This window comes from Leptosomus discolor, chromosome Z (genome assembly GCF_034619465.1).
Source record: "Leptosomus discolor isolate bLepDis1 chromosome Z, bLepDis1.hap2, whole genome shotgun sequence".
Lineage (NCBI taxonomy): Eukaryota > Metazoa > Chordata > Aves > Leptosomiformes > Leptosomidae > Leptosomus > Leptosomus discolor.
Window position 1 is genome coordinate 14,645,412 of NC_141419.1, and position 23,606 is coordinate 14,669,017.

The 23,606-nt window shown below is 39.0% G+C and overlaps 1 protein-coding gene across 3 annotated transcripts in view; it reads right to left on the reverse strand.

The window, feature by feature from the left end:
• Positions 1-876: 876 nt before the first annotated feature.
• Positions 877-23,606, reverse strand: part of VCAN (versican) — a 109,331-nt gene continuing 86,601 nt past the window's right edge. For all 3 annotated transcript variants that reach the window (XM_086479133.1, XM_086479132.1, XM_086479130.1), the window contains 5 exons: positions 19,597-19,755; positions 18,758-18,840; positions 2,791-2,935; positions 1,479-1,661; positions 877-1,007 (listed from right to left, as the gene is read on the reverse strand). In XM_086479133.1, coding sequence (XP_086335259.1) covers positions 877-1,007; positions 1,479-1,661; positions 2,791-2,935; positions 18,758-18,840; positions 19,597-19,755 — 701 coding nt within the window. The remainder of the gene's footprint in view (positions 1,008-1,478; positions 1,662-2,790; positions 2,936-18,757; positions 18,841-19,596; positions 19,756-23,606) is intronic.

A 23,606-nucleotide genomic window follows, 5' to 3' on the forward strand; every position in this document is an offset into this window, starting at 1 on the left:
GACCTGTAATAGAGACTTGTGGTTAATGTTGTGAAAGTAATTTTTTTTTCTTTTTTTTTTTGCCTTTGCAGAAAAGTGGCCCTGGTTGATAAAGTTAATGTATTAGCACTTGCATTTTTACAGGCCCTCCTTGTCATACACAACTCCTCCATGAAGTCCTTTCTCATGAATGGTGAAGCTGGAATGGAGAACAAAAAAAAAGGTCCCACGTTGCAGTCCCTAGTTCATGCTTCATGCCACTTTTATGTGCTCTGTCTAAACTTTGCATCGCATGGACACAAACTGTACCTTGGATGGACAGTTTCCATTAAAAAAAAAAAAAAAGTCATGTAACGTGTGTTTATCTTCACCTGATAATAGCAAATTTCAGTCAGTGAAGTTATTTCAACCATTTCCAGCCTAGGTAAACAACATAAAAACAATGTCATAAATGACTGAAGACCTCTGAGGCCATTCTAACCATAAATATGCCTGAAATTAGTGTGACTTCTCATTTTATATACAAGATTTTAAAAACAACACACAATTAAACAACATTAAAATCATCTTATTTACATTTTCATTGGTGCTAAAATCGAGCTGTTTAAATATTGCAGAAGGCTGGTATATATCATAAAATGGTCCACACCGATGGCATATAGAAAACTAATAAACTTTATAGGCTGGAAATGGTTTCCTTTTATCCCCATAAACACTTCTCCTTTTTTTTTTTTTTTTAAATTTTCTGATAAACACCATATTTTTGCAAAATGCATTGTGAATACCGCAGTCCATAGTTTCAAAACAATTTGATAATACTCCTATAACTGATAGAAAAGGCACAGAAAGTTATGACTTTGGCTGAAATGGTGGAAATCCCCGTTCACCATTTAGCTCTCAGCGCCTTGAGTCCTGCCATGTCCTGATCCAGCGATGATAGTGTTTTGATGAATTTAACGATGTTCCCTTTCCTGATGAAGAATGTTTATAGTAGTATTTCTTAGAGTAAGTCCTTTGGTATGTAGATGCTGCAATGAGAAGGAGGAAAAAAGGGAAATTAATTTAAAATTATTTAATTATGAACCGGCTGGCTACACTTAGCATTACAGTTCCATTTATTCTTAATTAATTAGAGGGCTAAAAAATGATTAACTGGTACTATGATCATGTTACAGACAGGAGAAGCATCTTTTACACACAGTTAGATCACAGCTGCAGAAAGAATTTTTAGTGTTATTAGGAACCTGTCGATTTCAAGGGCTTTGTAAATGTTGTTGTTCACTTTAAAAGAATCTTAGTGGCTTCTATAAAAACAGAAGAGGAACACTTTCATCAGTTTTGGAGGCGTTTTTTTTTTCCTACAGATAGAGTGAGCAGTATTGTTGTCATAATCTGTCATGGCAGATTTGCACTTCTCTTAAAATATATGTTAGGTGCTTATTAATCTTAAATTAGTCCATCATTTCTGATCCGCACCAGTTTACTTTCAAAGAACTCACGATTCATGCAAGTAATTTTAGGCATATCCCATCTTCCATTCCCTTGACACCGGATGGTTGGAATATGACGCTGGATGAAACCATCTTTGCAGTGATATCTAATAAGGGAGTTAATCTCATAACGAGGTTTCATCTTCCCAAAGGTCTTTGCATTTTCCACAACAGGAGGCTGACCACAAGCAACTGAAAGGGAGAGAGAACATAACCCAAAAAACATCAGTTTGGAAATGCACTTCTGAATACGGTACTGCCCTCTAAACCCTGGCTAAAGAAAGATGTCAAGGAATCTCAGTTAGACTCCCAAGAGATACATTCAAATAAGGACAGGGAGATCACTCTTTCCTGTAGTTCTCCAGTCTTGCAGACAGTAATGATGTAAATAGGAATACAGCAGATACTATCGTTAGCATTGACTTTTTGGTTTAAATTTTTGATGTAAATTTGAGCCAAAAGGTTGGCATACTCACACAAAGAAGTGATTTTCATTGGAAAGCTGCAAAACCTGAGAACCAGTGAAGTTATTATAGGCATTCAAGAAAAAAGTCACGTTTTCAGTTCTTCTCGTGTATTCCTCAACAATAGACTATTTAAAACCACTTAAAACCGGTGGATCTGTCAAGGCCTAGACAACATGTTAACAAAAAGTTGTAAATGGTAATTGGGAACAATGGAGCGAACACAAGATTTTGGCTGTTTCTCTGCTTTCCTAGTCTGAAGAGGCACAGGCAATTCATAAAGTATTTCCGTACAGCTCTGGGAAACAGTTTTCCTCTGACTATCAGCTCTAACAGTGTATAAACCAAATGTGCTTTTCAGATTCCAGTGGTGCTGTTAAACTAGATGGTTTTGGAAAAGAGGAAGACAAAGGTCAGCATTACTTGATAGGCGAGATGTATGCTCAACTGAAGCTGAAAAGCTAACCACATACCAGCAGTCAACTGCCTGCTCTGACTGCCTACCAATATTCTGCTGCCCACATACTTCACACTGATGCCATCCCAGGAAACAAAAGTTGGTAATATTTTCATGATATGCAAGTGAATCAGGCCTGCCAGGTACATGAATGCCTCTTTTGCTGGGATCTGTACCCAAAAAGAGATTTGCCTGGTTTTAACCAAGAGTTTCAGCTGTATACACTTTTGTGCCTGACTCAACAGATTAAGTAGAGATGTAACAAGGATGACTTGTGAGGCTGACTCGGTTGAGGAGTCACTGCACTGGCAGAAATCAGCCAGAATTCTGTGATTCTGTGATTTTAACTTATGAAACTGGAATTCAGAGAATTAAGTTATTGTTACTGGAAAGTTTGTACCTGTTCCTTTCTTGCAGGTATAGGTAAGGTGATAATTGCATGGTACATCATTCCACTGCCCATTCTCGTGCCATATTATAACAACACAGTCTTCTCCAGCGGAAAAGAAGCTGTCTGGCTGGTTTGGTCGCCAGTTCTCGTATTGCTGCAGGAAAGAGGAGTAAACTGATTATCCTCAGTGTTAGAGTATTTTCACATTCCGTTTTACAGAAAAACATACAGTATTACTTCTGGTGAAGAGCAATCCCAATTGTTTGATTCAGGCTGTTAAGTGCAAACTAAACAAAGCTAGATTTATAACATCCTCTCACTCTATTAACAGATTATCTCAATTGGAAAAAAATATTCCAATCTTCTCACTTACTGTAAACTTATGTCAGGTGAACAAAACGAAGTGACACAATACAGCACAAGAAAAATCTGATCGTAAATGTGTTGAAACATACTCTTTCCTACATAGACAGACATGAAGTGAAATGCCAGGAAATGCAGTAAACAACCCATAACCCTCATTAGCCCATGTCTACTAAATGGCAAATCACAGGCTGTCTTCTCAGACTCAAATTATTTATTCTCTGACCTCATTTAATTAAGTCATTCAGTTGGATGACGTACAGGTGTAAAATAAGTAAAGGTGTCAAAATGTGCCCCTAGATCATTGCAGACTGATATTTCCACTAAAAAGTCCTAGGTGGCAGACTGAGCATATACAGCAGCCTTTCAGCTTTAGAAATGATGATCTGAATTCTGCACTCTCTAGAAAAAATAACCTCAGACATCTATGAATATATATGAATAAATCCAGAAACTGGCATGCTAGTTTTAGCAGTAGAAATCTGATTGCAGGTATGTGACAAAACAAAACAAAAAAACCACCACCCTAAAAAGACCTTCAAATGGATGAAAAATATGTTTAGCATAAAAAAAAACAGTTTCTTAGCTCTGCACCTGGGACACACACCTGACATATCAATTTGGGCAGGCTCTGTTCTTTGGTATCCAAGCTGGCTACACGTGGATCTGCACTTACTTAGCTACTCAGTTCTGCAGCTTTCAGGTCTGCATCTACCTAAAGATGTGTCCCTGCCAAGAGCTGCAGATGCTGGCTGCTGACAAGCTGTGCATGGCTTCATGCATAGGCTAAGCCAGCATTTATTCCATTGTATAATGCACTTTTTCAAGTGTGGCTAAGCTCATCATTGCCCAATTACACTGTTGGATGAAAATTAGGGAGGATTCAGTCTGTTTTTCCAATCGATAAGCAAGAAAAATAGAAAAAAAGGGAGTGTCACATGGATTGGAGATCTATGTAGTAGTCCTTGGTAGGGGACATATAGCCTACTGTCCTTGCAGTCAACAGAGGTGGGATAATCTTCCTCCCACTTCTTGTTTCATCTTGATCCCATATGAAGCACAGTAATTTGAGATTTGCGTAATATTATGTAAAGAAAAGCAAGAGAAGATTTGTGAAACTATTCTTAACGATTTTCTTTGGGACTTCTGTTGTGTCACTCCAACAAGAATTTAATGAAGGATAAAAATAGATATCTGAAAGGACTGGAATTCACATAAATGCCAGACGTTAACCAGGCAGCTAGCCCCTTGTATGGTCAAAAAGACACAGTTTATACAGTGCTTTTATTTTCCTCAGTGCTTACATCTTTCTATCTAGAGCTGGCCTATATAAATGTCGTAAAACTTTAGCTTTCTGTTTTCTTAACTTTATGAAATAATGACTATTCATTGACTGCATGAACACATTTTAGAAATAAAGTTAACATACCCCACACAAGTAGTATTTATCTTATAATGAATGAAACTGTGAAAAAATTGAGTTAAGCACTTAAGCTTTTTCTACCATGTGTCATCTTACCCATCACAGGTTTTAATTATCCAAGCAATTTAACAATCATGGTCTAAGTAAATTTGTTCTGCTCTGAATTTATTACGTCTCATAAAACTTCCCCTTTTTATGTGGAACTAACTTAATTCCATTTCTACACTTCAGTGTTTAATAGTCCTAATCTACAATTCACACTAACTCATTTACTCAAGTCCAGAATTCAGCATTTCACATTAGCTTATAAATCAGAGTATGAGTTCTGCAAACACAGTAGTCAAATACCACACATATGAGCCAAATGGGATCTACCGGCGGTTCCTGTAACACCTAGTGCAAAACAGAAAAGCAAGTTCTGTGCGTATCTGTCTGGACTTCTGCAAGCCCTTTGGCACAATCCCCCACAAGATCCTTCTCTCTAAGTTGGAGAGATATGGATTTGATGGATGGACTGTTTGGTGAATAAGGAATTGGCTGGATGGTCGCATCCAGAGGGCAGCGATCAATGGCTCCATGCCCAGATGGAGACAGGTGACGAGTGGTGTCCTTCAGGTGTCCGTGCTGGGACCAGTGCTGTTTAATATCTTCATCAGTGATGCAGACAGTGAGATTGAGGGCACCCTCAGCAAGTTTGCAGATGACACTAAGCTGAGTGATGCAGTCGACATGCCTGAGGGATAGGATGCCATCCAGAGGGACCTGGACAAGCTGGAGAGTTGGGCCCATGCAAATCTCGTGAGGTTCAACAAGGCCAAGTGCAAGGTCCTACAGCTGGGACGGGGTAATCCTCACAATCAATACAAGCTGGGGGATGATGTGATAGTGACCAGCCCTGCCGAGAAGGACTTGGGGCTACTGGTGGATGAAAAGCTGGATATGAGCCAACAGCGCGCATTTGCAGCCCAGAAAGCAAATTGCATCCTGGGCTGTATCAAGAGAAGCGTGGCCAGCAAATCAAGAGATCCCCCTCTACTCTGCTCTGGTGAGACCCTACCTGGAGTATTATGTCCAGCTCTGGAGCCCTCAATACAAGAAGGACATGGACCTGTTGGAGCGGGTCCAGAGGAGGGCCATGAAAATTATCAGGGGGCTGGAGCATCTGCCCTATGAGGACAGGCTGAGAGAGTTGGGGTTGTTCAGCCTGGAGAAGACTCCAGGGACATCTTGTAGCGGCCTGCCAGTACCTGAGGGGGGCCTACAGGAAAGCTGGGGAGGGACTGATAACAAGGGCACATAGCGTTAAGAACGAGAGGCAATGGTTTTAAACTGGAAACGGGTAGATTTAGATTGGATATTAGGAAGAAGTTCTTTACCATAAGTGTGGTAAAGCACCGGAACAGCTTGCCCAAAGAGGTGGTGGAGGCCCCATCCCTGGAGACATTCAAGATCAGGCTTGATGGGGCTCTGGCCAACCTGATCTAGCTAAAGATATCCCTGCTCACTGCAGAGGGGCTGGACTAGATGACCTTTGGTGGTCTCTTCCAGCCCAATGCATTCTATGATTGTATGAATCTATGTATGTTCTGAGCTGACAAGAAGGAAAATGGGGAGAAAGGAATTTACCCATGTATGATGTGTATTAATGAAACTGAGAGTGCTCCAAGCACCTTTTTTACAGCAGAGCTAGTTAAGAATACAAGAATCCAACCAGAAATTGTCACACTACCATGACATAGAAAGCTACTCCTGCTAAACCAGGCATAGCTGAATGCATACACACACTGAAGGCTCAGGCTTGCTGATGGTACTGCCCCAGGTACTTGCTCCGTCTCCTCTTCATGGGAGACTGTGATGCACCTTCAGGAGCACCACAAAGTATAAGGCATTGAAGGAAAATTGATTTCACTCTCGCTGCAGGGAAGTCTGTCTGAGTGTTGTGGAGCTGGGTAAGCAGAAAGAAATGATCACCTCTGACTTTGACCTCTGAATGTCTTACTACCCAACCCAACTGAAAAGTAGGATTTGCTAATGTAAGTCACGAGTGTATGCATCGTTGATTACACTGCTCAGATGATGGGCAACAGTTTCTGAAGCTGAGGCAGTTAAATTGCTTTCAAGAATATGCCCAGACATATGGACACATAGAAAAAAATAAAGAAAACAGCTTTTCTACCACTAACCAGGTTAGTGGTAGAAAAGTTTGATCAATAACATCCTGAGAGCAAAGGAAAGACTTCAACGACCCTTGCAGCTGTTACTTGTGAAAATGATACTGGAGAGCTGTTTGCTTCAGTCAGGATCAGAGTGTGGGAATGAAGGATATTTAATGGCTATTGGGGGCGTGTAAGCTGAAGGTGCTCAGCAGCTTGCCAGCTCCCACCCTAAGCACATAGACTTCATATGCTCTTACTTGCCTTGCCATAATTACTCCAAAATTTGTGTTTGCTTTGCTGGAAGTGTAATGGCAAAGGATTATATCTAGGCCCTGAGGTTTATTCAAGAATGTCTGATATCCTCCAGCATGACTTGCTGTTACCTCACATCTGATATCGTCATTGCATGGGTTTATTTTGGCTCAATAACCCTGGTTTTGCTTGGGTTTAGTGCCAGAATTGCTTAGCAGAGGAAGTTCCAGACTGCTGAATTGCTTTCTTAGGTCTCCACCCAGTTCTGCTGTAGTTTTTCAATTCCTTATTTAGCCACTGATAATGGGATAATGACACAAAAAGATTCTCACAATTTGAGTGGAATAAGTTGCTAGAAAAACAAACTAATATTTTGCTTTCCTCTTAAGGAGTACATTCTTGTATGACCATGAGCATGAGTCTGGTGTTCACTTCACTGCTATAAATCAGGGGTGACTACACTATCTCCAGTAAACCTACATCAGCAAAAAATTGATGGGAAAGAACTAAATCCCATAAGTCACATACTGATTTGTACTGTTTGTTTTCAAAGGTATCCCTTACAACCCCTCATTCCAAGTGTGCTAAGTGTAAAGACTTCTCTACCCTTGTGGTAAGTGCAACAAGCATCTAGGACACTCAGGTCATCATTATTCAGTTGGGAAACACTGCTCAAAATACTCTGAACAAAATGCCCTTGTTGAACTGGCTATTTCGTTTAAGATCCTTTCATTTCAATGCATTACTCTCTTTCAGAAAAGTATATTGTACAAAAATTAAAAAAAAAACCCTCATTCTTTTGCAACATTTACCATTCAGGTTTGTTTTGTTTTTAAGATCATGTCCAAAAAAGATCAGCCGTATTCACAGACGAGCCAAAAACTGCTGGCGTCGTTCCAGCCACCCTGCTGCTAGGTTATATCTTCATGTAAATTGTTATTGTGTAAGCAGGCCAAAGAAACCGCGCTAGGGAGCACTGTGTTCCAATTGATAAAGCTTAAGACATCCTTTTGCCAATAACCACGCTTCAGTCGACACATTTAGCAACACTCAGCTGCATCACTCATAAGGTATGACTTCTGTTTCTGAAAACCTAAATAGATTCAAATGCTAAGTTAATACATAGAAAAAGAAGCTTCTATGACCCTTTTAGTTCTCAGCAGAAATACTACACTGAGTGATCTCACAGAGGGACATAAAAACTATTACTACCCTGGTTTTTAAGCAGCAGTACCACAACAGATGTGAAGTTTCCCCTGGATTAAAATGCAGAGCACTCCCAGACTGTATATTTTAGGACATTTAATCTTAATTATGTACATGACTCAAAATGTACTTCAAAGGAGGTTTGGCCCACTACACTTTTCTCCTCCAGCTATGAGGTGTGTTTTGCCAAGGTGGCTGAGAGGGAAGTTCAAAGCAATGCAGGGGAGTGAAGGCTGCAAGCACACACCTCAGGCTCAGGCAGACACCACTGCACCAGCCACTCTGAAAAGCTCTCAACATCAATGATATCAAGACCCTTGGGTTTTCTTATCAAAAACCTGAAGTTTCTGTGTAATCAGGTAACATCAGGACCTAGCCCTGGGGACAGGATTTTAGTCCCTGTACATTCATTTGGTCCTTTGGGAGCTACATCGTTAGTATGTCTTGCCATCATTTCAGGCTGAAAACTCAAGCTTCTGTTGTGCTCTTTATGCTTTTAATTATACTCTAATAATTAATTAATCTTTCTTATACAGTTTTTTCCTTTGTTGTTGAAACTAAAGCCTGCAGTGACACATTGGATTTACTCATTCTAACTTTCTCCGCTGAAAAGCGCTGAAAATCACTGAAAATCTTCCTGCAGAAGGAAGGTAGATGGTTCATGGGTTAGCACTGAAGTTGAGACGGGGTTCAGTTCTTCGGGCTTCCTATGTGGCACTAGAAAATGCACTTGGCTGGCTGGCTCCCAGTCCGTAAAACAGTGACAATGTATTCTCTTGGCTCACAGAAGGAGCTTGGACATGATGCTTACAAAGGCCCGTGAAGACATTTTGTTGAGTTCCATGTTTTGGAGGAGGATTTCCTTATATGGCATTGAATTAACTCACAGCCATAATCTGCCAGTTGGGTGACAGGCTGACTTTTCACACAAATTAAATCTAAGAAAGCAAGGATTATAACAAGAGCTGTAAAGCAGCTAACTTTATTAGCTAGTCACTACTTTTTCTCATTCAGATGGCTGCTAATTAAATTGAATGAGCATAGCCTTCCCACCATGAAGAAGATCCTACTTTGTGGAATATTTGTTATTTAAATTTTCAGATAACCAGCCTTATTTGAAGGACTCATTTCCTTACTAATGAGTAATTCACTCAGCTCTTTCAGGAGTTTGCACTGCCAAAGTGAATCTATGAGCAAACAATATCTCAGTTTTGCGACACTGGTTTGGAAATTTTAGCCATTCCTTTATCTCCAAAAGGCACACGAAGTGGCTGAGACCAATTGCTTGGATTTTGCATTCCAAAATAGTCAACAAGCTCTGTGTTTAATGAAGCACAATAAAATAAACTACCGTTGCAAACAAAACTTTACTGCTTGACCTCCTTATTGTGTAAAGGCCAATAATCTTTTGTACATAACTAAAGATGGGAAATAATTTACTTGAAATATATCCATTTAGATTTACAACATTAATGCTTTTCTTTCTGGGAAAAGGAAGCATGTTTTCATCATGTTTAAATAAGCTTAAAGTACAAATCTGTCTTGGCATTTTTTAAGAATTGTAATTTCCACCGTGATTTTTATTTACTTTCATTCTGGCTGCTTCCTTATCTGATTGCTTCTTAATGCAAGACTAATGAGGCAAACAGAAAAAACAGGTAAAAATGTAGGGAGTGGCTGACTGGATAATCTCTGTGCCATTTCATCTTAAAGTGAAGCAACATTTCCTGCCTGGTATTTATCACTAAACAAGCCGAAACCACCACTGCAAAGCTTACTGGCTATTGTCCTTTTTTCTCCCCATAACTCTGTTAAGAACAGGAATGCAATTTTTTCACAATAACAGAGATATCTTAGAAATACTTATCAGGAAAGCCCCTGAACAAGTCCCTTGCTGTGGAGGTCTGTATAACTGGATAACTTAACTAAAAATTACATCTCACTTTCAGTAAGTCCTGGTAATTAATTACCCAGTTTTGTAGGCTGGCTGAACTACAACAAGATCAGCACAAGGTTACAATGAGTATATGGATCAGTTCAGAAAACTCTTGTTTGTGACTCATGTTGTTATACAGCACTGATTGTGTTACATGAGACACTCACAGGAAGTTTGAAAGGGATTGCATTTCCTTTTGATAGCAAAAAAAAAATCAAACATATTACTGTGAAGATTTGGCAATGTCTGAAATACTTCCATTAAGTTCACCTAATATTTAAATGCATTTATACATTAAGAAAGATAGGCTCTGTTTCATTTAATTTCACCCCAGTCCTGCAAAGAATTATTCTGTTTAATTTTATGAACGGGAGCAGTCTAACAGAACTCACCAAAAGCATTTGTTACATTCAAAAACTCCATTCAGTGAGTGCTTAAGCATATACCTTGCTTTAAAGACACAGATGGTGCCCTAAACTCTAGAAGGTAAATCGTATGCACAATTCAGACACATGCTAAAGTAACTTGATGAAGGAGCGACCAAGCTAAGTGTGTTCGTAAATCTTCTCTGGGAGAAATTCTAGTCAATTTGAAGACAACTGCTATATTTAAACTTTTCTACAAGTACACAGAAAAATCACATGTCATGATCCAGATATTTTTTAGATCATAGTGAATGGCTTCCCTCAAGCCCTTAATCTGAGCTTTATTTGCATGGGATTTGGGAAACTGGTAGGATTTGGATCAGGCAGGCACCCAACGCTCCCCATTACGGATTCACACTGTGAGCAAGACAAACTCTCAGAAGGAGCTTTCCTAAGGACCTTTGCAAAGGATTTCACTTGAAAGGGTTTTTTGGGAGCAGAGCAGTGGGATGTATTGAAAAACTCTTTGATGTCCTATGCAACAGTTTGCAAAAAGGACTCTGAATAACGTACACTCATCTATATCGATGAATATCCACAAGCATGGATTGAATAAGCAGTAAGATCTATGCAAAAATAAATAATTTAGGAAAGAGATCTAAGGAATACGAATTAAACAACCAAAAAAAGGCTAGTTGATGAAGCTTAAACATAAAAGCACTATCAGTCCTATCTTTTGGTGGGAGTTGATCCTGTGGTGGAGCAGATGACCAGCTCTTTGACATATGTTTAAAACAATAACCATAGCATGATAACTTATCCATGAGAAGTAGAAACCACCACGTATGGCAAAAAGCTCCCACTAGATGGCAATGTCCACACACTGCTGAGTCCGGGTACTGAGTAGTTCCAAAATAGTAAGTATTCAGAAAAGATGTCTCTTTAAAAGCTAATTGAAGCCAGTGGACACAACTGTATTGACTTTTATCTGCTCTGTACCAGCTCTTCTTAGAGCAATAACTTTCATCATGGTTCACACACTGTATAGTTCAATTTTGTGGGTGTACTCTCTGTGCTGCGCTTTTCGAAGTCACTTCAGTACAGCGACTGGGAATTGAGTGGCAAAGAGCTGGTGAAATTCTCTTGCTAACGGGAAGGTGTTTTACTGTGGAAGAAAACTATGGTGGGGTGTTAAATGTTGGTCAATATAACACATGTTCTTTGAGAGTCACATAATTAAATATTATCAACATGATGCAGATTGCATAGGGTGTGACTTAACTCTTTTTGTGCACAACTACCAGGAGAGCCATTGAAAAAAGGAAAATCCTGCACTTTGTCATTTACATCAACAATTACTGCAGGTTTGAAGCTGTCCAAGGATTTTAGTCCAGAGCTAGCCATTACAAGGCTCTGAAGTAACTGCTGACCCCCCTGCTAAAAATGAGACAAACCCCCACTTTGTCCAAGAAGCCCTCCTTACTGCCTACAACATATTGAACTAAAAATATACCTGTCGTTAATAACATTATATAGTTTTCCTCCATTTAAATGCAGGTCAAATGAACATCTTAAAAAGAGGCTGTAATGACTGACTGCAGCACAAAACCAAAACATTTGGTAGATTTAAAAACTCCTTCTCCAAGGATCCTGTGGGATATGGGCACAATGAGCTTTTTGTTTGCAGCTGACTACAGTACTTTTTAGTTTGTTTGCTTTATTTAACCCTCAGAGGCAGGCTCCTTCCCTGCAATACTCCACGCCTTTTGAAGATTTTTGTGTTCAGTGAAGTTACTCTTTCTGAGAGGGGTGTAGTTACAGATTTGCTCAAACTAAAGCATTCTGATTCACTGATCAATAAAAGGAAGGAAAAGAGAGGGCTTTGTTTTTTGCCAGAAGTAAATTTCTGGTTGTTTTGCTTTTTTTTTTTTCTTTTAAGGTAACTACCCAACACTGACAACCCGAAGCCCAGCACTGCAAAACACAAAGAATAAACTCTCCTATGCCGAAGGGAAGAAAAACTATTGTAGAGTCTCTGGGCAGTTTTAAAAGTGGCAATATGCCCCACTACTTTCCTAGTTGGCAGTGTTCTCCAAGTGACAGACAATCTGGCCCACAGACACTAGCCAGCTCCTTATTACAGCGCTAATCTTATGTAATGGGAGTGAGCTCACTGCCCTACAAAGCACTAATTATCAACAGCATTTTCCAAAGGATATGAATAACTCCCCTTGTGAGACAGAGGCCCAAGGCACAACCCCAGGTAGCTATATGTGCTTAATCCATAACATGAATAGCTCCAAAGGACTCCTTTACCGCTGTGCCTACTCACAAAGGTCCTTAACAGTGAAATGCCAGCAATCCAGATACAATGCAGAAGCTGCCAAAAGCAACACCAGATTTTTTCTATTTGGATGGGTGTGCTTTACATCTGTAAAAGTTACTATTCACAGAACTAAGTGTATTATTTAAATTCAATTTCCCTAAGATATTTTCAAATGTCACGTTGTGTTCACTCTTTCTTTGATCAAGCCAATTATTAAATGTCTCCACTGATAAGTTTTGGAGTTTTTTGTAGTTTGTATTACATTAAATTTAAAGTATACAAAGATCCAAGTAGGCTTGGACAAATTCCTTTGTTCGCATAGTTGTGTGAGTATTTAGGCTTTGCTTTCTTTTCCTGTATCACTGTGATTCTCCCAAATGTATTTGTTTTTATTGCCTTTTGTGATAATTATAGGATGAATGCTGTTCATGATTCATCCTTAAAGAGTTGTTCGCTATCACAGAAATGCTGGGAGAAAAGTCTACAGAAAAGTGCAAGAATAATTTTGATTCTGTAGTTTTTTAAATGTAAACAAAGTCTTACACATAGCCATTTTCATTCCAGTGTAGAATGAAAATCAGAGGAACACTAATGCTTTCCTACATCAAATTCCAACAGAACAGCCCTATAACTACACTGCAATAGAAAAAGACACAGTTAAGAAAATATGCTCTTTAAAAATACTACATTATTTTCTACTGCTGCTTGCATCTGTCAATGTAATCATACCTGAAATGTCTTGAGGAGAAATTTGATTTAGTTTCAGAAAGTAATGAATTAAAAAGCTCTAAAAATTCTGGGGTGCTACAAGTTCTCTGAACACACTTCAATACCTGCTCTCACTACCTTCACCTTTGAGAAAAATTGTCTGAAGTTAGGGACTAGGCAGCTACACCAAAGTTTGCAGCTTACAAATTCCTTTCCTACTGATCCATGAGATCTAAGATGCGGCTGGTAATCCAAGTCCATGCTTGTGACAGTGGTTTCTAATCTCCAGCTCTCACTGAACTTGCACCACAAGTGAGGATCTAAGTTTCCTGAAAGAGTATTCACTTTTTACGTTGTACTATCACAACTCAAATCAACTCTTTTCCCTTGATATAAAAAGGGAACGTTTGCTGCCGCCAAGTTGTTTTTCATGTGTCCCATCAGCTCCAGAACACAGATCCACCTCTTCCAACCACCAGAAACACTGAAAAATTCTTCCAAAAACAGAAAAAAGAAAATAAAAAAAGAGATGGAGCAGGAACACATTGTAGATGAGAAAAGGTTGCTTCCTGCCTTATGGATACAGTACAGAACAAATTAGATTCATAAGGATGGCCAGCAATGGATTCCAAACTTTAGTGTAATTATAGCTTATTTTGTTCTGCATATTGGACAAGATAGCCTAAGCTTAGCCAAGAAGCTCCTTTGAAGACATGCTCTGACCTTAGCCAAGAAGCTCCCAATTTGTTTTTTAAAGAAATTGCAAAAAAGACAAATATAATCAAATTGGCCTGGCTAATAAAATCCAGTATAATGAAATACTAGTTACCTCAAAGTAATTTGTTATGGAAAAGTAGCGTCTGGTCTGACAATTAAACTCTAGGGCATGAGAGGTATGACCCAATGACTTTATCCATGTTATTTCGCACTTTTCAAGCCCAGTCTGTGTTTGGGGTGTAGTGGGTACATACTGAAAAGGTGTCTTTTACCAGGAGATGGTGAGACTTTATCTACACAACCCAATCCAGTGCAAAACATTATGCCATTTTGCCTGAAAGGCAGGAAGCTGCTGAGCAGTTTTAATTTAAAAACCACTTTATAATTAAGAAATAAACTTGCCAAAATCCCCTAAAAGCACACAGATAACTATGCATCAAACAGTTCACTGAGGTAGATCAAAAAGCCTCCCCAAGTTCTCTTTGCAGGAACAGAGTCTACAATAATATGATTCAGGAGTGTGCCCGTTTCTATTCTGTTGGCATAATTTTCCCTGTCTTAAAAGTTCTTGTTATGGAAAACAGGTAGAGTCAATACAGATATGGACAAATGTCATGTGGACCAAAACGTTTTAAATGCTATCCCTTGCTTTCTCACTGAATCTGGTTGTACTTGCTTCGTTATTCAAGACACCAACATTTTCCTTGAGGAATTCTGAGAATCAGAGCATGTATTTACAAGATTATTCTTAATTTATTCCAGTATTTGCTTACTGGCATTATTTTTGGAAGTTAAATGTAAATTCCAGTTGATACATGAAAAACATGCACAGGAATAGAGGGGCATTTTATACTGCTGCTGGTTTTGATGAATTGTTAACAGCCAGTATTTTCTATAGGGGTTAAAAAAAAAAAAAGCCAGGATATCAAAAGTGGCTGACTATAGTTCATCCACTGCTAGTCACCTAAATAATTACCCCTGTTCTCAATAAGGCTGTGAGCCTAAGGGCACTCTAGCTAGGTTCAGTGCAGTTTTCCCACTAAGATCCTTAATTCTATATGCTCACGTTTCAAAAATCTTGGTCACATTGTTCCACATGCCTTAAAAAACAAACCTCCCGTGTCACTGAAAGGCCATGAACTCATCTCATCTGGACTCTGCAGAAAAGATGGAACAGCCCTTGCTTATTTGATTGGCAAAATGGTCATCCACATAAATTGACAAGAGGCGTGCTCCCCTGTATGTTTGGAGCCAATGGAAGCAGGACAGCACAAGATTTGTATGTCAGTGCTGCATACAGCTATGAAGTCCACAAAAAATAGCTAAGGTAGGCATGGGTATTCTATAGCTCACTGTACTTAGAAACAATGTGCAGTGCTTTTGTAGTACTTTTGCTGGTTTTCACTAAGGAACTCAGGTATGTGCTTTGTCTAACTATCTTATTTAATGGTAGCTAACACTTAGCTTCAGTTTAAAAAAAATCTGGAAAACCACAACTTGACACAAGCTGAAAGTGTCAAAAAATTACTGATTTCCTTCCGTTGGACTCTTTGGTTGAAATACCTTTTAGATGCAAAGAAAAAAAAAAAAAACAAACCAACAGTGTTTGATCCCCTTTCCAAAAATTGCGAATAAAATACATGCTGACACCTGGCAAAAGTGTTCCTTTCAACATGCTGAATATTTAAGTTGAGGATTTCCTTCTGTCCATGGAAAATGAGTACCAAAGTAATCCAAACATTGTTCCGTAATATCCAATGGTAGATCCCGTAGTTCAATGATTCCTAATTCTAAGGCGGGGCGTGGGGGGTGGGGGTGGGGGGGGGTGGTGGTGTTTGTTCAGAAGGAAAACTCATGTGAAAAAGAAATCTCTAAAATGTGTCACAGCTATTTCATCTGGGCAGTACTGGTTCAACTGCAGCACTGGGCCAACAATTCCAGTCACAACATGTCTTTCTGTTGCTGTTGTTGTTCATTTACTTTTTCTTTTAAGTCTACCAAGCACCAGAACCTTTTTTTTTACAAAAACAAAACCTAATAAAATCATGTAAGCATGATTTTCAGATTCAACCAAGCTGCTGTTGGCAGAAAGTTCAAAAAAGTATCAAGATAAAGATGAATGTACATCACTTGTAGATGCACAGTTTAAGAGCTGGAGTGACTTTTCTGATAAGAAAACCCTTACATCAGGGGAATCCTCAGCAGACTTGACAAATTTTCCTCTATGCCAGAAGTGCTGAATAGAATTGTAGACAGATAATATTCTCTTGGAGAAAGCATGGAGCTGGGCAACAACGTTAGAAAGAGCTGAATTACAGATGCACCCTGATATGTAAAACACAAGAAGGCTATTTAGATTTTGGCTGTATGCAAGAGCTACCTCTAATCTCAGACATTCAAGTTAGAACCTGAGTGTTGATGTAATAATGCTGATTTTTGTGATCACAAATTATATTAGTTCATTTAACTCTATCATGACTACTCTTCATCTGCAAATACATAAATGATGTCTTTTTTGACCTACACAGTATTCAAATTAGCTGCAAGTTTAAGGCATCATCAGGGAAATACAATTGATGCATATATTTAATTATGTTATTGCTCCTTTTAGTTACTAGAGAAGTAATATATAACTGTAACCAGAAGAGTGGTTAGCAAGTATGAAAAATAAGTTGCAAACTAGGGAAAAAAGAGCAAATGAGGAAGCTGGTCAGAACCATGGTGTCCAGAAACCGTATGGAATAAGTTATGAGGGAAAGCTATTGCACAATGAACATAAACGATTTCAAGAGACACCTGAATTGTTTCCGAAGGAAGAGACAGAGGGAAGTTGTTAAAAAGAAAAGAAAAATAAAGTGGAAAAAGGACAATTAAAGAAGAAATGTGTTGGACAGATGGTCTTATTCTGTTCCTAGAATGTCTTCATTTCTTAAAATTGAAAATTAAAGTGAAAATATAATACTATATTTGCCCAGTAGCCTGAATTAAAAAATAGAATCTCAGCCCTGATTTTAATTTCCTTGAATTTATCATTCCGTGACATACCCAAGTTTGTCTTTGGAATACATGAATATGTATCTTGTTTCACACTTCTCAATGTAAGATGGGCTGCCCCTTCAGGCACTACATTTATGCCCAAATTTATCTCACCTAACTTCCCTTAGGGAAGTGTAGGCTCCTTGGCCCACCACTGCAGAAAACCCAGACCACCCTTGAGCTCCAACCATATCTAAACCACCCTCGGAGGGTGCCTATTACTGTCGGTGAGGTGTAAGAAGCCACATCAGGAGATAGAGAATGAGCCCATACAGAACGAGTAGAGTTCAAGGCTATGTCCCATCTTGTCCTCCCAAAAACACATGAAGGTAGGCAAGACAAAAGAGTGAAATGAAACTTTTCTCTTACATCCTGCAAGAGTTGTGGCTTCAAGCACAAATAAGTGCATTGGTACCACCACAAATGTGTTGGACAATCAGTCAGGCAACAAAAAGTTCCATCTTTTTCTTCCCCCATGTGCTGTCACCTGCCACCCATAGTAGTTTTCCCAAAAACTGTTTTATTTAAAAGCCATTTCAGAAGACTTTAAATTTCTGGTTGTTTACAATAAATGGTAACAAACAAGGCCTGCTTTGGCTCAGGTGTCTTTTTACATAAGTTGTAGCCACATGGTATGCAGCAATGATCATTGCATGCATATATGAGCATGTGACTATGTGTGTCCAGATGCTTTCCGCTTTAAGAAGAATTTGCAACTGAAAAGGAAAATAATAAGTTTAACCAGTTTGGAGGTTTTTTTATGTAATGTTCTTCAATGAGTGTTAAACAGCAATAAATCACCTGTCCCTTCTACAAAAGAGACCATTTTGCATTGGGAAGATCTCAATCATTTCCTGTATCCGTCAGCTTTTTGATTTAGGTTAGTTAAAGGTGGGTAGAGAGTATTCTCCCTCTCCTTCCACTGATTTTCCTTCTTGTATCAACAGCACCTTAAAATTTTATGGGCAGATTGCTGGTTACAGGCCTGCTGAACCATCTAAGGATGGCTGCTTCTCCATGCTAGCTGCAGAGCTGCTGTACCAACTAGAACAACCTCCGACAATACTTGAGAGGCTCCTTTTTGCATTCTTACAGTCCCAGAGAATGCAAGAGCTTGAATGCCATATCCTCATCCAAAAAATGCATTCTGCTCCATATATGAAAGGGAGAGGAGAATTGCCACGTGTGTCCTTGTCTAAGACCAGAAGAGCACAAACCAGCTTCAGCAGAGACTCTTAAATTACAGTCTCAGACTTTCTGAGATTTTATCTTTGTAAGTTTTGAGAACTCCCACCTTGAGAATAATAAGGACTAAGAATGAGATTTTAGAACTATACCACAAAATAGTAGTTACGCCGAAACAAGAGGTTGCTTGGGTGCATGTTTAGCGACTGCATTTTTCATGCAGCTTCCCTCATTGTTGGTGGGAATTTGATAAGCCACTGCAAAAAGAAATGAATGAATGATTTCATTTCAAAGGCATCTTACCAGCGGGCTACCATCAGTCCAGCGGAAATCACGCTCGAACATCTTGTCATTGAGGCCAATCCACTGGTAGTCATGCCCAATACCTAAGGAACCAGAGGGATGTTTTTATTAACTTTCCCATAAATGGGAAGAGATTTCACCAAAGAAAATAAAAAGAATTTGCACAGAATGAATCAGACATCCTGTTCTTAAGATTCTTCTACTCATTACGCAAACAACTATTTACAGGCAATTTTTCAGCTTTTCAGTTTTCATTTGGGATGTCTATAAAAATGTGGATTCTCATCTAACAGTTTTAAACAATCTTGTCTCTTCCCTCCTGACAATGTCTCCCAAAGAAAACAGATTAGTTTCCTGAGCGCATATTAGGGGGAGAAAAAAAACGCAAAAAAGTTTAGCATAATAAAAGTATGTATTTTAATCTACATTTTTCAGTTTTTGGTTAGGTTGTGATCCTAGATTGCACAACACAACAAGCAGGAACTATATCTTTATGCCTACCTAATATAACATGTGATGATGTGGTTGTTGATGTCAGGTGCACAAAAAATCTAAAGTCTCCAGAAAAAAATGTTTCATGTTTCCAATGCCGAAACAATAGTTCCTGTTCTCTTCCTCAAAAACAAAGTATTTTCTATGTAATAAATAATAACTTAATAGTAATAGGGAGCTTGCATGAACTGCAAAAGTAAACATGAAGAACACAAAGTGTGCCTTGTAAACATTCTAAAAGTGTTTTTTAAGATGGAGATGTAAAAGCTGAGTGATCAGAAGAATATTTCAATAGCTCTGAATTCTCAGTGCCTGCTCTTGTTTAGAGGAATCCTAACAGTACATACGGTTCACAAAGATCTGCTCCTCATGAGACAAGATGCTTGTCAAATGTGCTCCTTGGAGACGGCATTCCCTTTCAGCCGTGTCCCATGTACGCCGATGGGCAAAGTATTTGTAGCACTGTCCTTGGAACTTGTGCCAGCCATAATCGCATGTCTCCGTGTCTGTGACAAACAAATAAATGACATCTGTGTCAATGGGTGTGAAACACAGGCATGCTTCATGCAAGCGGATGGATTTTCTGGAGGGCAGAGGTTCAAGAAGATACCGACTCATTAAGTAGCACAAATGAGAACAACCAATGCTCATCTTTGAGACCTCATTATATTTTCAGATAGTTCTGTTTACTCGGTTTCAGTACAAGCTTCAAGAATTATTAATTATGTAAGGTGTGTAATTGTAACTGGCAACTTTGTGAGCTTCCACATATCAAATTGTGCTGTATCTGGACAATCTCAGGAGAACATCTTCAGACCATAACTCTGGATAAGTGAAATGCCTGGATGTTGGACTGCAGTTAGTCTACATTTCATCTGAGTTTTTTGAATCTGTATATAGGGACAGGAATTTTTACTTGCAAGGGCAAAGAGTTCTTTGAGTGACTGTACTGGATTACCTTGGGTTGGAAGAAACTGGTAAGTGAATATAATATGAAGGAAAGTACTTGTGATTGTTCATCCACAGATGCAAAGCTGCAGTATTATCTTTCTAAACTTACCCCTCCAAATCCTCCTCCAAAACCCACCTTCCTTTACAAAGTCTAACTTAATAATCTTTGGGCATCAGTTTCCAAGGAAGGCTGTAAAGCTGAAAAACAAAGTAATGAAATGCACATTGCCTGTGCTTGTATGAGGGATGGTACTGGTCAGAATGCATAATAGACAGAATTTCACATTGGCCAGTATATTCTTTCATCTAAAGAGAAATAAACATAAGCCTTGGAACAGTAACAATCCATGGATATGACGTTAATTATTTTCTCAAGGTTAGGCAGGTGTAAACCGAATAGATGGCAAGAAACAACAAAGTTCCGGTTCCAAGTTCCAACACTGCAGGAATGAATCACAGGCAAATATCAGTGTTAATAAGATGGACATGACAAATATGATGCTTGAATGTGTGTGAGCTGTGCTTGATGGTAAGAAGAACTTGCTGCTGAGAAGAGGCAGATTTAGGGAGGAATGGAAGAAACAGTAGGGAAAACTCAGACCGTTTTGAGTTATGGCAGATGAAATGGCATCATAAAGGACAAGATTACAGCTTGTTCTGACTACAGATGGTTCCAGCTATCTCAGTACATGATGGCTCACCCTGAAGGGCCTCAGTTGCAGGATGCTGAAGAACAGAAACAAAGTTTGGCCTTCCCCACCCACCAAACAGGAATTTGCCACTTCCCACCAAGTTTTATCAAGCCCCAACCAAAACTGTGCCTGAAAGCAACTGTCTGGCCTTTCCAGAGGTATAGATATGTTCTGGGTATGAAACCGGATTTCTTGTTTCAGTAAGTTAATACAGTCGATAGTCAACAACACGTTTTGGCCAGAGGGGCTTTTTTTTTTTTGCATTAGTACAAAAAAAGTCAAATACTACAGAATATGCCAACAACATATGACTACAAATTCTTTAGCTATGATATTTCTCAGAATTGAGCAACTACCGCCTGAAAGACAATTGTGGCATAATTTTTTCACAACATAAGGCAGGTTTTTAATTCATAGCAGGAAGAGGCCATTCTCACCCTGAAGCATCAAAGTCTGGGTTTTTTTAAGTTTTTCAGTCTCCCAAGATAAAAACTAGACTTTAGATGTACAAAAATGGATTAGAGAATGCAAACATATCACTTTGGAGGCTTACCAGAATTTATCTGACAGTTCTTGCAACATTTACACAGTAGTCATTGTCTTGGGAGTCTGGTATCGAATTTTCTAAAAGTCATTAGTACAGACATAAATGTACCAAATGCAAAGACATAATAGAACTTACACTGATTATCTCTCTTCTGTTTTCAACAAGTTAAGCTGTAGAAACTACTTGTGCCTTGAGTAATCCCAGTTATGAAAAAGGAGTGTAATCTTTACTAGCAACTTGTCAGTTTTTTATCTTTTCCCTCTTTGTATTCTGTATGAGGTGCAGGCTGCAAATACAGCTTCACGCTCTGGCATCTAGGCCATTTTAAAGTTTAGTCTGCCTTTGGCTTTCTAGAACATTTGTTTAACCACACGATGCTGATGATGCTGATTAACAGTACTATGCCCTTTGTGAAGACACTTAAGATTTTATTATTCATCAGTTCAGGGACTCCCTTGTCCCACCGGAAAGAAGTCAGATAATAACAAGCAGCATTGCACGCTGAGAAAACCATGGTCAGAGAGCATTTTCAGGCTACTGTAAGCAAGCCTTCCCTGGCCTCTAATAGAGAAGAAGTGCATGATTCAAGAGATCTGCTGAAAGGCACACGGGGGAGGCAAAGAGGCTTGAAAACACAAAACTTAGAAGTCTGGTTCCAAAGAATGAGATATGGTGGCATCAGCATGAATCATAAATAACAAAATTCCTCTTCTTAAGATAGAGATACCAAACAGTGACATTGGTACCCTTAGTTAAAATGCATGCACTGCAGTGCACATACAACTCCTCCCTCCTATTCCAAATGGCATATTGTTTTCCAGAAGGGAAAAGTTGGATAAATTCTTCAACACCTGTTTGTAGCCCAAAACTACAAAGACAGAAAAAGACAGGGCTGATGGCTATAAAATACATACGATTTTTAGAAAAGTAAGAGCTGTCTTGGTTTTGTTTTGTTTTGGTTGGTTGGTTTGTTGTTTTCAGAGGAGAGGTTGATGAGAAGAGGGGAAAAAGGAATGGGGAAAGAGAGAGTCAGGAGGCTAAAGGATGAAAAATGCAAACCAGGCGAGTAAAAATGTAGGCACTGTTTCATTTCTGCAGTGCTTTGTCCTGACTGTGTATCTTACTGCATTAACAAAGCTGAAAGGGTGACACAAAGGATCCATATGGGTGTAAGTTTTTAATGCCTCTACTGAACCAGTAAATTCTAATTGCAGGTGGCTGTAAATTTTCTGACCTGATCACTTGTGAGCAAAGTAGGTGCAAGCACTTACTGAATACAATACTGCATGTTCATCGTGTACTTACCCAGGGAGGTAATCAAAGATTTCTGTAATCTTATTCCAGAACTTGATGGAAAGACTGAAACATTGTTTGCCATATTTGTGGTGTTTTAAAAGTTGTCTGACTAGTCTTGAGATTTATGTCAATTTACAGGCTTTTTCAGTGATGTGTGCAAGGAGTTACACAGCTTCTATTCTCTGTAACTGCAATTGTCCATGTATAATAACATCTCAAAACACTGCATTAATAAAAAAAAGTTCTCTGTACCTATAGATAGGTACCACTTTTTCAACAGCTGCAATAAGCTGCTGACACTAGGTCCCCCGTCTTTAAAGAATTTCCATTAGAGGCTTAAAGAAAATAAAGACTGAAAAAGACAGGTACTAGAACATAATGAAAGTCTTACTCAGCTGTGAATTTTATCTGTGACTGTCTGCCTTCAGCTAATGAACAAATGCCTGAGGCCCATTAGCCCACACATCTTGAGGAGAAGCCATTTCTCTGGTAAATATTCTAAATAATCCCTTTTCAGCTGAAAGACATCAGTTAGAGACCATCTGTTTTCAGAAAGTATCTTTGCACTGAGTCCTTCTCAAATACTTCCATTCCAGGCTACCAACCCCTGGGAACAAAGTGAATCAAATTGAGAACGGAGTAATCACAGACATTTGAAAATGAACTTGGGTTATAAAAACCCATTGTTCCTGATATGATGATTAAAAACCCCCATTGTTTTGTTTTCAGAATCTGGAAGAGAACAGCTGGCTGTATTATCCCAAGGAGGTAAGAAACACATATGTGCCATTTTGGCACACAATTCCATGTACGCAGCTGCATTTGGTAAACAGGCTAGACTAGGTGTGCCTGCAGAGCTCCTGCAGCAGAT